This window comes from Trachurus trachurus, assembly GCF_905171665.1.
Source record: "Trachurus trachurus genome assembly, chromosome: 24".
Taxonomy (NCBI): Eukaryota; Metazoa; Chordata; class Actinopteri; order Carangiformes; family Carangidae; genus Trachurus; species Trachurus trachurus.
In genome coordinates, this window is record NC_139910.1 from 19,702,888 (window position 1) to 19,717,344 (window position 14,457).

Consider the following 14,457-nt stretch of genomic DNA (forward strand, 5'->3'; position numbering starts at 1 on the left):
GATATATGTAACAGTTTTTATTTGGGAACTCACCGACTTCATGACTATATTACACTCCCTGTTTACATCACCCAACTGAATAAGGTGATGCAAATCCCAAAGTTCCCTGTAAATTTCCATTTTAAGATTTGGTTTTACTGATACAAACGCTGAAGACCAGCACTCTCCTGGTAAATCTAACGCCACTCAAGGTTTGTGGTATAACTATCAGTTTTAATTATTTCTCTTCTGCTATGTTTTCCTGTCAGTTTTTGTACAGCAGTCATTAAGTTTCCATGCACTGGCAGTCCTGCATGAAATGAGTTTTAAACTGTGATTGGATGCACCTTGGATGTTGAAGTTGACGTCTCTCCTGAGACTTCTACATTTGACTCTTTATCAAAGAACCAGATGTGTGCTCATGCCCTGTCTTCATATTTTGCTGATTCAACCATTAAGGTCCCATGTCCATCTGAGCCTTCAACATAGTCTTTGCATAAAATCAATGAGACTTACAGCTCCCATGTTATTATTATGTGACAAAGTCCATAAAACTTATGCTTTGCTTTGTTTGTCTTACACTGTATCCCAGGAACATGAACACTGCCCTTTATGTCAGTGGTTCCCAAACCTTTCCATATCACTGACTCTAAACTGATGCGAACTAGACCAATACCATAGACACTAATCTTGATAGTATTTCTAGCTTATTCTGAATATGTGGCAACCACATATTGAAGGAGCATAAAAAGCAACATTCTGACTAAGACCTTTCAATCAGAGGTCGACTCCTCAGTCGTTTAAATAGTTTTCTGACAATGTTAGGCCTGGAAATAAGAAATGAAAAGCAGTTAGAGTAGTTAGATAAAAAAAAAAATGAAGACCTGTTTCATCTTCTGAGTGCATATCCATCACTTGTGGCTTGGTAGGACCTTCAACACATTGATATTTAGTGTAAGACGTGTTGAAGAGTCCTCTGCAGTGTGTGTGTGTGTATTATCTGAGATGCTGCATGACTGAGATGCTGGAGCTGCTTTCCCAGGCTCAGCTGTTGGGTTCAGTGCCCCTGCTGCTCAGTCGGGGTTGGTGGGAGATTTGTCAGACGCAGCGTCAGTTGCCACATTCAGATTCTTGTAATTTGAGGGCATTTATTTCTCGCGCACAATCAGCTGATTCTGCCACTCTCCTCTTCTCTCCCCCACTCGTGCAGGCACTGCGGGTACAGCAAAGCGGATCAGGAGGGAGACGAGGAGCTCTACTTCCAGTGTGAGTGCCTTTCGTTCATCGGCCCATCGCACGCACTTTTATACGCACATCTGAAGCACTGCACAATAAGCAGGAAGGGTGCCTTGAAAACCTATTAGCACCCATGGGGACATGATGGTTTTATCCCAGTTCATTTGAGTCAAAGCTGGGAACAATCAGGCTAACATCTGGTGCTGATCGGCTACACCCGGTCTGCCAAGATGAAGAAGTCAGGAAACTACCAACGCATGAATGTGACAGCTGTCAGGGAGGGGAGTAAAGGCCTGACCCAGGAGGGAGGAGGGTCCTCTAAAAAAACTGCAAAAGCCATAACCTAGATGGTTTTAACAAGTGACAGAGTTCCTGTGTGTAGACACAGTCTGCTCTGCCGCAGGTGATGCTTCTAGTCGCTTTCTATCACCGTGAGGCTTCTTCTTTTTTTTTTTTTTTTAACTGATACACCACCCCTAATGATGCCCCCGGAGATACAGCTGCAGACAGCCTCCCCAAGTGGAGCTGTAATGATCCACGCTGTAGGCAAACTGCTGATTTGGAAACAAAAGGGTCAGGGGTGTTACGCTAGAGCACAGGCAGCGCTGGTGAGCCCTGGTTGGCTACTGCTAACTATATGCCAGATCCACCTCAGCGGCTCGCAGGTCACACCTGCTAAAGAAAGAAAAAGAGAAAAAAAAAGAGGGAAAACACAAACAAGGTTTGTGTCGAGCATAATGGAGGGATCTGCCGTGCAATATCAAATGACGAGAGGCTGCCAGGGCGACAGGAGCCAGATAGTGACCAAATTCAACGTATAGGCCCAATTTGTCTGCCATGTAGTGGCGGGGAAGTCGTGATAAGACATCTCCTATCGGATCCGCTGACATCTCGAATGGACAAAGCAATTATGGGAGCAAGTGGAGGGAAATCTCAGCTGCCGGCGCCGCCTCCCTCCTCGCCGGAGCACAATGCATTTGTTGTATTTACACTGCTGGATCGGCCACGGCGCCTTCTCTCCAGCCGCTGGGCTCGCAGCGTAGTCGTGCTGTTGTGTCCAGTGTTTATCCAGAGTATTAAGGCTGTACTATCTCATTAAATTTTAAAGTTGACAGGTCACATTGTTATCAGTGGAATTTAAAATGCATAGTGTAACAAGCCCCTTGAGTGGTGGGTTCACTTAATAGTACATAATACTGTAATTTGCTGTTAATTTGTAGCACTCTGTAAAACGGTAACCCCCCTTACACCGTCGGTGGCCTTTCTCTAACCTTGTTGGTTTTTCATTATTTTCTACAAACTGCTTTCACTCTCACCTCATGGATATTCATGAAGTCGTCACTTATCAGTGTTATTTGAAATTGCACGGTTTCCATTTTTAGGAAAACCCCAAATGTCTAGCCTGAGGCCTCAGACTGACAAAAGACTTAAAAACATGGTTCCCCACTTCCCAACAAAATCTCATTCACTTTCATTTATAAAGACTTCCTTTGTCATCAGTTTTTTTTTGTTTGTTAGTTTTTGCAGCCCCAGTGCTGTCCGCAGTCTCAGTAACTTCCACCAGCTCAAAACAGAAACAAATGCGAAATGTACTGCAAGCACAGACTGCGACAGAAATCTCCCAACGGGACACAATAAAGTGATGATTTCAGCTTGATCCTGTTTAATTTCAGAAGTCACAAGGAATTGAACAAATGCATCCCTGCCTAAAGTATGGGACCTTTGAGTTACTTTGTTTTGAGCTTTCAGGGCCACCATACCAATGTGATAGGAGTAGAGACAACTTCATACATGACTGTTAAATTCAATTACTACTGAAAAAGAACTGCATCAAAACTACCCATGATAATTATTTATTGTGCTATTATGCTGTAATTTAAATGCAAGTGTAAAAATATCATCTTTTTCATTTTGACTCACAGCTTGTTAGAGAGACTTTTATTTCATCCACAAAACAAGTTACTTTACTTTGAAACCATCTTTATGAATCCATGGAATTTCAAGGAGTTCATTTCAGTTTCAGACAAATATTAAATCCAGGAGTATTCAAAACGGTCAGACACCACACTTCAACTAAATAACTGTTCCCATGTCATGTGATTTTGAAATTGTCCATTTGTCATTTCTGATTTTTTTTTTTGTTTTGGTAAAAAAGTAAAATATTTTTCAAGGTTGTGAAGTGGAATTTCAACATGAAGCACCCCAAATTATACTTACAAAATTCTAATTATTACAGAGCTTCTTTCAGTGCTTCAAAGTTTAATCACTGTCGCTTGCACAGCTTACTGCCGTGTGCAGGCTAATGTTTTTTTATCGGCTTGAGACTCTCTAGAGATTTAAGAGAGTAAATCAAACTGAAAATGTAAAAGTGAAAATTTCTGGCGAACTTTCTCAGTGATAGAGTTACTGCGAGCTGGTTGAGGCAGATTCCTATTTTCCCTAGCGAGCCGGTATCAGCTGCGACGGGGTGAAGGGTAACTGGCAGCCTTATAAAAGCCACCACGTATGGGTTACTCAAATCTTTGCTTCCCCCTTTTTTTGTCCTGAATTTCCTCTCTGTGTGTAAAAACCCCACTTTTGACAGTGCCAGAAATTCCCTCTGAATCACTGGTCTTAGTAATCGTTTGCCTGTCAAGCGCCTGCTGATGCGCTGTGTGCATATTTAATCATAACAGTAATCCTCTTACCTTTCTACAGTCAAATTTCCAGGCACCAAAACCTACATTGACCCTGAGACGTACGAGGACCCGAACAGGGCTGTCCATCAATTTGCCAAAGAGTTGGATGCCTCCTGCATTAAAATCGAGCGAGTTATTGGAGCAGGTGAGCCCATCCCCGTGTCTCTCAGCTCTTGCTGTTTAGTCACTCCGCGCTCTCATATATCAAGTTGACAGCCAAATATTTACACCTTGAGTAGGGACACAGCTTTATGCATTGTATATTGATAGCACAATTGCAAAGAGGGGAAAAAGTTCATTGCAATTAATGTGTGTCTGGCGGAGGCAGTCGTAGCCATTCCCAGTGCTGAAAAATTGCTGCCACATGGGTTTTTACAGAGGCGGTCAATGACAGTATCTATGCATCTCTAGCATGCCTTATTATAGGTCTCGGTTATATTCCCCTGAGTGTAACAAGATGTCGCACTCACAATTTGTATTCCGCCACGGCACAGCTGCTTTGTCTCAAAATGCGTTAATAAAATTTGTCACGGTGAAGTATCACACAGATCCCTCACTCACCGACGTTTTTAATCCTGCGCAGGAGAGTTCGGGGAGGTGTGCAGCGGGCGGCTGAAGCTGCCCGGGAAGCGGGACGTGTCGGTGGCGATCAAGACCTTAAAGGTGGGCTACACGGAGAAGCAGAGGCGGGAATTCCTGTGCGAGGCGAGCATCATGGGACAGTTCGACCACCCCAACGTGGTCCACTTGGAAGGCGTCGTCACGAGAGGTAAACGGCGGACACGATCCATCGGAGATTTAGCTCTTGTGAAGGCGAAAGCGCCACAGAGTTAGAGTGACACTAGATCTGATTAAATTAGCCACACTCCCTGTTTAACATTTTCTCATTTAGACACTGTAATAAAAGGAGCAGATGGTAACTTTTAATTAAAAGCCAATGAAACCCGCAGCTAAAAATAACTTGGAAGCACTTTCGGCGCGGTCGTTTATTGTGAAGCATTTTGTAAGCAAACAAAATTTAGGTATCAATTAATCATCTCCCTTTTTTTGTCCGCTTTTTTTTTTTCTTGTTCTCCAGGAAAACCAGTCATGATTGTCATCGAGTACATGGAGAACGGCTCATTAGATGCTTTCCTCAGGGTGAGTATCACCTTCGGAGCGCAGGAGGTTTAAAGTAGCATCTTTTATAACTTCTCTAGAAAGTTTTTCTTTTTTTCCCTCTCTTCCCAAAGAGGAGACAGGCGGTCTGCAATAGGATCTGTGCATTGCATAAATATCATAACTCTTGTGCTAGAGCTGCTGCAGTGCTGCTGTGACCTACATTTCCCTCATGGTCAGTGAGTATGACTGACCCGCCTGTGTTTTTGGCTTTCTCTGTGCAGAAACACGATGGTCAGTTCACAGTCATCCAGTTGGTGGGGATGCTGCGGGGAATTGCGGCGGGAATGAGATATCTGTCTGATATGGGATACGTCCATCGAGATCTGGCTGCGCGGAACATCCTTGTCAACAGCAATCTCGTATGTAAAGTGTCTGACTTCGGCCTGTCAAGGGTGATAGACGATGATCCGGAGGCTGTCTACACAACAACTGTGAGTCAATTAAAGTGTCTCTCTGTCTCTCAAAATTCTCTCATTGAGTCAGAGTCGCTGCATGAAATTAGCGCAGAGTGCACACACAGGTGGTCTACCCCACTCTCGTTTCAACAAATTAAATAAAGTACCTTTTATTAAAGGTTTATAAGTAACTAATTGTTTACTATTGGTCGGCCAGTCTAATATTGTGTTCATTTCAGAAAATTAGCTGGTTGTATATTCACGCATTTGACTAATAACTTGAAATATGCTTCAATTATTACTTGATCAGCCTTTATTAATCAATCAAGAAAATAATGGACTGGTTATTTAAAGCAGAAGTGAGTGATCCGGTCGTTTTCGCTAATGCTGCGTTCCAGGCAGGCTTTTGAAATCGTAAATTACAGCTTCAAGTCACAACTTACGACTTTGTAGCGTTCCAGGCAACCCACTTTTTCCGACCTGTTTTACCGATGAAAGTCACTATAACGGCCACTCGTACCAGATCGAACTGGTACCACTTCACGGTCAGAAAAATACGAGTTTCCTTGAACGCACCATAACAGTCCTCGTCGCTACGTCACCACATTCACGGCGTTCCTTGGCTGCACACACAGCCCTGCATGCCGTTCTCTCTCCTCATTGGATAAAAACTGTAGGATACGATAAATGTTTTCTCTTCGGCTCAGAGCAGAGCAGAGGGACTGAGAGACCCGTGTTTCAGTCCAAACACTCTATGTAAGTGATTGCTGTCGGAAGATATAACTATTTAAGACTTATATTAACACAAATATATCACTCACTTCTGCTTTAATAAATACAATTGTAAGTTGTTCGAATGGCTCGAATGATATTACACAAAATTACAAGCAATTATTACTTTTTTATTATTATAAGTAGAAGTAAGGATGTTATTAGTGCCCCTGTATTGAAGCAAATACATCTGCAAATGTTGTAAATGTGTGTTTTGATGTGTGTGTAATTGTCAAACTCTCTCTAATTGATGTTTTAGGGGAAGATGCAGGATGTAATGAATTTGATCTTTACTCCAGCCACTGACCTGCATTTTACTGAACAGGGTGGCAAAATCCCCGTCCGATGGACCGCGCCAGAAGCCATCCAGTACCGTAAATTCACCTCCGCCAGTGACGTGTGGAGTTACGGTATTGTCATGTGGGAGGTCATGTCCTATGGGGAGCGACCTTACTGGGACATGTCCAATCAAGATGTGAGTTACTGCTTGATAAGAAGATTTCAGTAGATTGTTTTTTACAGTGTTTTAGTGTTGATCCATAAGAAGATATGTTTGTGTTGTTGTTAGTGAGGCAGCTCTGAGCCACTCTTCTGAGTGATCTAATAGAAATATAGTACACTCCAGGTAAACGACACGGAAAAAACATCTACAAAGTTAGATGGTGGATCCAGGTGGGTTAGGGTTAGCATGCCTGAAAGCAGTAACTCTTCAGTTGTGACATCACAAAGAGTTAGATAAGTCCTGACAGCTGGTTCTAAGGGTTCCGTTCCTGATACAAGCCATGTGCATTTCTTTGTGGACTGAGACTTTGTATCATTGTACTAATCCAGAACTCAGACAGGACATGGATATCTACCTCTGAACTACAGTATATGGGACCTTTAACTAACTAATTTAAAGAGGGCATGGAAATCTCTAATTATCCATAATGAAGTCATCCCACCAAAACAGACAATCACAGACAAAAATCCCAGTTTGTGGTTTCTCTGTGAGGCTTTCTTTCAGGACCCTCATGAGAGCAGCTCTGCAGGGATGGTAACCTTGAGCTTAATTAGTTCAAGAAGTCTTGCTATATTCATGCAGTCTGAATCCATTTGAAGGAGAAACAGTCCTGAAATGGGACAGGCATGGAAATGAAGTCCTGACTGAGAACACAGATTTGACGGTGCTATTAATACAGGAAAACACTTGTCATGCAGAGTGCTTTTGGTTCCTGATTTCTTAAGTTGATAATGACTTATGGTAATGTCAGCCAGTGGGAGAGGCAGCATGGAACCAATAACACAGCAAACAACTTGTGCATATTTTATAGTTTGTACTGAATGTACTTTCTTTTAAGATGTATAGTTCCACTAGTTTTACGCATCAGGTTGACTTGTCATGGTTAGTGCTGCTTTACCCTGTCTCCTGTAGCTCAAGAAGAGCTTTGTAAAGTCTGAGAAAAATATTCCCTCATGATGCTATTGTTACTCAAAAGATGACAGCATTTCTCCTGTGGCAAAAACTCGGGAAAGAGTTTGAATAATCCAGTGAAGATATGTTATCAAATTAGTGCATTACAGGAAAGGTTTCAGGGGTTTTAGAGTCGGATCCTTATTTTCGTTCTCTGCTGCATTGATTGTTTTGACCATTATCTTATAGAGGTGCAATACTTCTGTAAACTAGAGAGTATCTCCTTAAGTCGCCCCTTACAGTTATTTAGACACCTCTAAATGACATATTTAGCACACTCATTCCCTGCTAGGGACTTATTTTACATCTCTCTGGTTGCACATAAAATCCTGCAATGATTCCACAAGATTTATGTTTGGTGGTAAGTAACAAAATCTCAACAAGAATCAAACCTTGCAGCTCAAAAGAACAGACACACACACACTTAGTACAGTCGGTGACACCGCTTCAAACTCCCACCTCACTGCTGATGTTATGAAACGTAATGCACCAGAGCTGGAAGGGAAATTTGAAAAACTTCATAATTAAATAAGATAATATATCTTTAAAGGTGCCGAACGATAAAACTAATTTGATTTGTGAATCTGAGATGGGTAATCATGATTCATAGTCATGATTATTTTTTATATCAATCCCTGCCTCACCATCAGCTAGATTGTTGAGGGCTGACTCTGTGACATTACCCACACTTTTTTCTACCTCATAGAACTCTTTTGCTTTTTTTTTTTTTACAAATGTCACAAATTGCTATAATGATTGACTCACCCGCAGTTCTCTGAGTGCTGTTGCCTGCTTTCCTGCCAACTCCCACTGAGAGAGTCCAACTGTGCCAGACCACTTGAAGCTTTTCCTTACTGTCGGACACTTGACACATTTTGATTGATGGCAGAAGGCAAGTGAGTTCTGGCTTAAGGATTCCTGCATGGCGCCCGGTGTTCGGTACCTACGGCATCAGGGCTAAACATGATTAGGATTCCTGTGCACTCCAAAGCAGAGCCCTGCTGATTGAACAATCAGATGTTAGAAATGCTAAACAAGATGTCCAGCCATTAAAGTGGTGCATGTGGCATTTTGCCACTCTGCTATTTGACAGACATCAATGTCAGATTTTTTTTTTTTTTTTTGCTTTGTCAAAACGTCAGGAAACATCTTCCGGAGATGCGGGAAGAACATTATTTGCATTTCCCCCCCAACAATTTAAGTGTTTTGACACCTTTTTCCTCCGTGACTCATTCTTGTCTGAAAGATCCTGACATGAATAGCTGATGAATATATGCAGAAACTTACACAGCTCCTCATCCACACAAAAAAGGAAGAGGAGCAAGGGTCTCCAATCAAAGTGCCCATTGAACCGACTGTTGTCATGGCATCGACTCTTAATGAGTTGTGCTAAACTGCTTGCATCGTGTTTGCTTGTCCCTTGAAAATATATTTTCTGCTATTCATGAGAAACATGTAGACAATGTGGATCATTAATCTCCAAGAAACAGCTCTGGCTGCACTGTGGCATAATGTCTTTGTAAATGTCTCCAATGCAACCAGAAGCATGACCCTGCAGTGCCTTGAAGGTTATCAGTAAAATCTTACAATCAATTCTAAAACTCGCAGTAAAGCTAGACCAGGGTTGGCGTAATATGATTCCATCTCCTAAAGTGTTTCTGTAAAAGCCCTGCTGTAGCTGCAGTGCTGCTGACTGAAGGCAAGAGATTGTTTTCTGACTGGTGAGTGGAGAGCTGCACTAATCAAGGCAAAATAGAGTGCATGCATAACCTTTTCAGGATCAGTAAATGATAGCTTGATGAATGAAGTTGAATAAAGTACACAAGCATTTTAACATGGCCATCAAAGTAAAGTTCATTTATTTATTACACAATGGATCTCATTTCCTTTCTCTTGGATGTTATCACCTATGAATTTTGATATCATTTTTCCCAGCAGCTTTACTAATGAGATCTAGAGACTAGCTAGGCAAGGCTTTGTGCACAGGGAATAAACAAGCAGTATATCCAAGCAATTGTCTATTGAAGCAGACACTTTGGCTGCATTTACATTCAGACTATGCTCCAAATAAGTGGTCTAGAAAATAAGGATGAACAGCATTTGTTTAAAACCTGTCCAAATGACAGCAGGTGTGACAACCCAAATCTCTGCAATCAAACTGGGGAATAAAATGCCACCGTAAATGATTGAAATGGTCTGGACAAAAACAACGCCAAGTTCTGGTAATTTCTTCTTGCCCTTCCACAAACTTGTGGAAACTTGTGAAAGACAGATTCCGAAAAAGAAAGAGAAGACAAAATCAATGCTGTAGAGGCATATATATCCCTTTTAATCCCTAGAATGGGTCACATTCCAAAATTGCTGGATCCTACACTTCCCATAATATGATTATGTAGCATCTTCATTTAGAGCCTCCCGGCCTGGTAAATCCCCACATCCTTCAAACTCCATGCCCGAGTGAGAAATCTCCAATGTCAAGATGAAATAGCTGGGTGAAAGCACATGAGGATTTTTTTCACATTTTACAAAGACCTCGGAGAAGAGTTTTCACTTGAGTAGTACCCCCTTAGGTGATTGACATAACAACAAACTTGAGTTGAACTTCATTGAAGTAGGCTTCTAAAACAATATATTTTTGTCAGTATTTTTGCCAACAGTTTTCAACAAATGCCAATGGAGACAATTAATAGCTCTGGCAGGGGGCAGATACAGTAGAGGGTTGAGCCTCGTTTGGATAGAGGAATGCTTATATACAGTATATGTTGTGTGTGTGTGGCATTTTGATGAAATGAGATATGTATTTAATGGAATGTGCATTAAGAGTAGTAAACTATTGACCTAAAAAATCTAAGACTGAAGGCTTTTGTTAAGGGGAGTTTAGACTCATACTAAAAAATGAGGGTTGGGTTTACACCAAAACCCCCAAAGGGTCAATAGAGTGAAATTAAAAGCTGATAGTCCATAGTTCAGGTTGAGGATCATACTAAAGGGTTTGAGGAAATGATTTAGGTGGTATTCAAAGATGATCTCAAAGGGTTTGAGTTCAGAGTCAGTGTGAGAGTAAGTATGATACAAATTGGTTTATGGTCAGAGTGACACTAAAAGGTTATGGCCAGAGGTTTGGGATTAGGGAGATGCACAAAGTTGATTCCAAATGTTTTGGCATCAGGATGATATTGAAGGCTAATACCTAAAGGGTTTGGTTGGCAGTAAAGGCTGATGTCAAAGGATCTGAGGTACTAAAAGCTGATGCAAAATGGTTTGTGGATAGACTGAATGAAAAGGTTATGGCCAGAGGTTGGTGATACTGAAGGCTGGTACCAAGTGGTTTGGGGTCAAAGTGATGCTGGTACTAATGATCCATCTGTTTTGTGTTTTCCAGGTCATAAAGGCAATAGAGGAGGGCTACCGTCTGCCAGCCCCCATGGACTGTCCACCAGGCCTGCATCAGCTAATGCTGGACTGCTGGCAGAAAGACAGAGCCGAACGTCCCAAATTTGATCAGATAGTCGGCATTCTTGATAAGATGATCCGTAACCCTAACACCTTGAAAACCCCAGTGGGAACATGTACAAGGTGAGGAAATAAACCCCAGAGCAATTCCGTTTAAAATGTGTCTTCATACAATAAAGAATTCAAACTTTTATTTTAGTGCATTAGTGGATGATCCAAAGTGTCCAGTGGATGATTTAGCTTCTGTAGTTCACAGATGAAAGATAAATCCTGGGGGATCGATACCCCAAAGCAGCTTCCATGGCTTTATGGTCAATAGCAGGGCTTTTAAATCAATCTCTATAATGAGTTCCTGGTACTTTAAAGTGCAGCGGGGACTCCAGACCTCACTTTGACGTCTGTCAAATGAATTCTATTTGCAGTCAGAACATTCTTTCCCGAGGTGAGATTGAGACTCGGAGGTTACAACTGGTTAAAAAGCACTTTGCTATATGGAGACTATATGGCTTGGATGTATTCAGATTGAAAAGATATTGACCAAAATATTTTTCAGAAGCAGAACGCTGACATGCTGCATCTGTTTGTGAATTTTGTATTGATTGAAGCCTCCATTCAGCTAGTTTCTCTCCTTCTTGCAATTTGCTGCACCGCTGGACGTCTTTGGTCGTCGCTTTGTCTCATCTCCTGCTTGATTGTGTTTTCGGCATTCTCTTTTCACATAAGACATAAACATCTCCCTGTGCTCTTCCCACAGACCAATTAGTCCACTGTTAGATCAGAGCACACCAGACTTCACTGCTTTCCGCTCAGTGGGAGAGTGGCTGGAAGCCATCAAGATGGAACGATACAGAGACAACTTCACAGCAGCTGGCTACAGTTCCCTGGAATCTGTGGCCAGGATGTCAATCGAGTGAGTAGATACGAAGCCCACAAGGGGTTAAGCATCGGTAGAGAGCGTTAATACTGGCAATGTTTAGACTGTGATCACACCAACCCCGAGTAAACAAATCTACCCCTACATTCAAGTCAAGCTTTGGTTGTTTCTATACCCTAGAGGTGTACGGGTTTTGGAGATGCTACAGAGACCTGACCCGAGAGAACACACCTTTATTTCTAATTTCCCCTGTTTTATTAATGTAGTTCATCATGTTTTAGTCATTAGCCTCCCTGTTTATTGACTCTCCTGTTCCTCCTGTTTTAATTTTCTATTAATGCAAACTAAGCACTTACCTGTTTTATTGATGAAGTCAATAAAATGTACATTTCCACAGTGCTAATTCCATCAGCTCAAAGGAATTCAAGTTGTATTCACTCTTTTATTGCTCTATTGTTAGAAAAAAGTAACTGATTATGTCTCACCACTCTTATTTTGCCATGTTTTCGCAATGGTGAGTGTTAAGTACCATACAGAGACATGTCCCTGATCTGACAAAATGTCTTTTACTTTGAAATTTGAAAAATATTGAACCTTTTGGCCTCTCAATAGTCACTCAATCAAACACTGACAATGAGGGGCCAAGTCTTAAGCAGCCTTAATCACTTTGACATATACAGCAACTCATTCAGCCACAATATTACAGCTCTTTTCACCCACTTCCTGTTTGTTCAACTCATTTTTGGAGCAACAATGAGTTTATTTCTCGAATGCACACTTAACCTGTGGGCTACGGTTTATTTTCGACTTCAGCTGCTCTAAAATCCATAACCTCACAAGATAAGGCATGTCATACGTTCTTGCACATACAAGATCTATGAGGAGAAAAAGATTCTCTCACCATTCCGTAAGAGAGATCCTTACAGAGTGCAGAGTCTGTGTTAACTCAAGCTGTAGCTTTTCATTCTCACTGGCTGAGAATGCATGAGGAGCTGAATACGAGCATTGGACCAGACTGTGGCGTTACTGAGAGTTTCCAGTCACCATCATCACATGTCAGCATCCATCTCCACAACCCCCCCCCAAAAAAAAATAAAAAATAAACTAGACTTACACAGGCTATATATTTTGTGCTGTATCATTTGGAATTGATGTTCAAATGAATTATTGAGAGTCCCTCACACACTAATGAAAATCCTGAAGCTTGCTTTGTCCCATGCCGTCGTCCGGTGCACTGACGGATGTATTGTTCCTGTCTTCCAGGGACGTGATGAGCTTGGGGATCACGCTGGTGGGCCATCAGAAAAAGATCATGAGCAGCATACAGACTATGAGAGCCCAGATGCTCCATCTCCACGGCACGGGTATCCAGGTGTGACTGGGACAGGCCGCCACCACCTCAGCACAGGGGTCAAAATGAAATCAGAACTGATCTGGAGCAGCGCCTGGGACGTAACCGGGATAATGGTTAAAGCAAACAGACATCTGCTGTGTCTGACTCTTCCGGCTGCGTCCGGAGCGAAATCATTCCTTTGTTCCTCAGTGAAGGATTGTGGTCTTCAAAGGGCACTAAAGAGAGGAAAAGGGCAAAAAACAGCAACAAAAAAAAGAAACTACCTGGACGAGACTTTTTCTTTTCCTTTTTTTTTTCTTTAGTATTTTTTATGAGGCGCTTAACAAACTCAACCACATATCAAATGGCACATTGAGAGGAGTTTGACGCTTATGTTTCTTTAACTTAACAAATGATTTAAGTGCACACCACGGCTACGGAGTTCCTTTAAAAAGAAAAAAAAAATCTTGTCTAATTGCAATCTTTGTTTTCTAGTTTGTTCATTTTTCTTTCTTATCTGCCACCGTGACATGTTGTTGCGCATGCAGCGATTACTTTTTTTGGACTTGACAACAGGGTAAACTCTCTCCACAACAAAGGGGAACTTTTTAGGTGCAGATTCCAAGGTACCTTTTTTTTATTTTTCTTTCTTTTTTTTGTTTTGTGCTGAGACATGCTGGACTGTTTGAACTGTTTGCAGTGTTTTCATGGTATCCTCAAAAGTGCGTGTTCCCCGCCTACAGGAGTGAGTTTTTTGATGTGGTTTCTTTTTTTTTTTCTAATCGAGGATTTTTTTTCTTCCGAAGAGTGCAACACTGAGGAGACGCGAGACGTGAACCGTTCTCCGAATCACCAGAACTTCTTTTATATCAGAGTAGCAATATCCTTTGTCTTAGTGCTCACTACAGGAAACACGGAAACTGTTAGCTTGGTCATGGAGTAGAATGTTTTAGCACTGTTGAAAGATTGTATTGAAATCGGAGCCTCCGCATGTTGTTCTGTTTAAAATGTCGCACACAGACGTTGTTGCATTGTACAATTTTGTTTTTTAAAGGGTGGATCCAAGAAAGGTGTAGACATAATACTGCCTTAAAATGTGTTTGATTTAAGTATTGCCGCTATTT

General features: G+C 41.7%; 1 protein-coding gene across 6 annotated transcripts in view; it reads left to right on the forward strand.

The window, feature by feature from the left end:
- Positions 1–13,390, forward strand: part of epha7 (eph receptor A7) — an 88,695-nt gene extending 75,305 nt beyond the window's left edge. For 2 of the 6 annotated variants that reach the window (XM_084000444.1, XM_084000445.1), the window contains exons 8-16: positions 1,190–1,245; positions 3,913–4,038; positions 4,477–4,662; positions 4,972–5,033; positions 5,276–5,485; positions 6,480–6,695; positions 11,056–11,249; positions 11,881–12,036; positions 13,264–13,390. In XM_084000444.1, the coding sequence (XP_083856570.1) occupies positions 1,190–1,245; positions 3,913–4,038; positions 4,477–4,662; positions 4,972–5,033; positions 5,276–5,485; positions 6,480–6,695; positions 11,056–11,249; positions 11,881–12,036; positions 13,264–13,378 (1,321 nt within the window). In that variant the 3' untranslated portion in view covers positions 13,379–13,390. Of the gene's footprint in view, positions 1–1,189; positions 1,246–3,912; positions 4,039–4,476; positions 4,663–4,971; positions 5,034–5,275; positions 5,510–6,479; positions 6,696–11,055; positions 11,250–11,880; positions 12,037–13,263 lie in introns of all 6 variants that reach the window. The other 4 variants (XM_084000446.1, XM_084000447.1, XM_084000448.1 and 1 more) reach the window with 3 other exon arrangements.
- Positions 13,391–14,457: the final 1,067 nt, after the last annotated feature.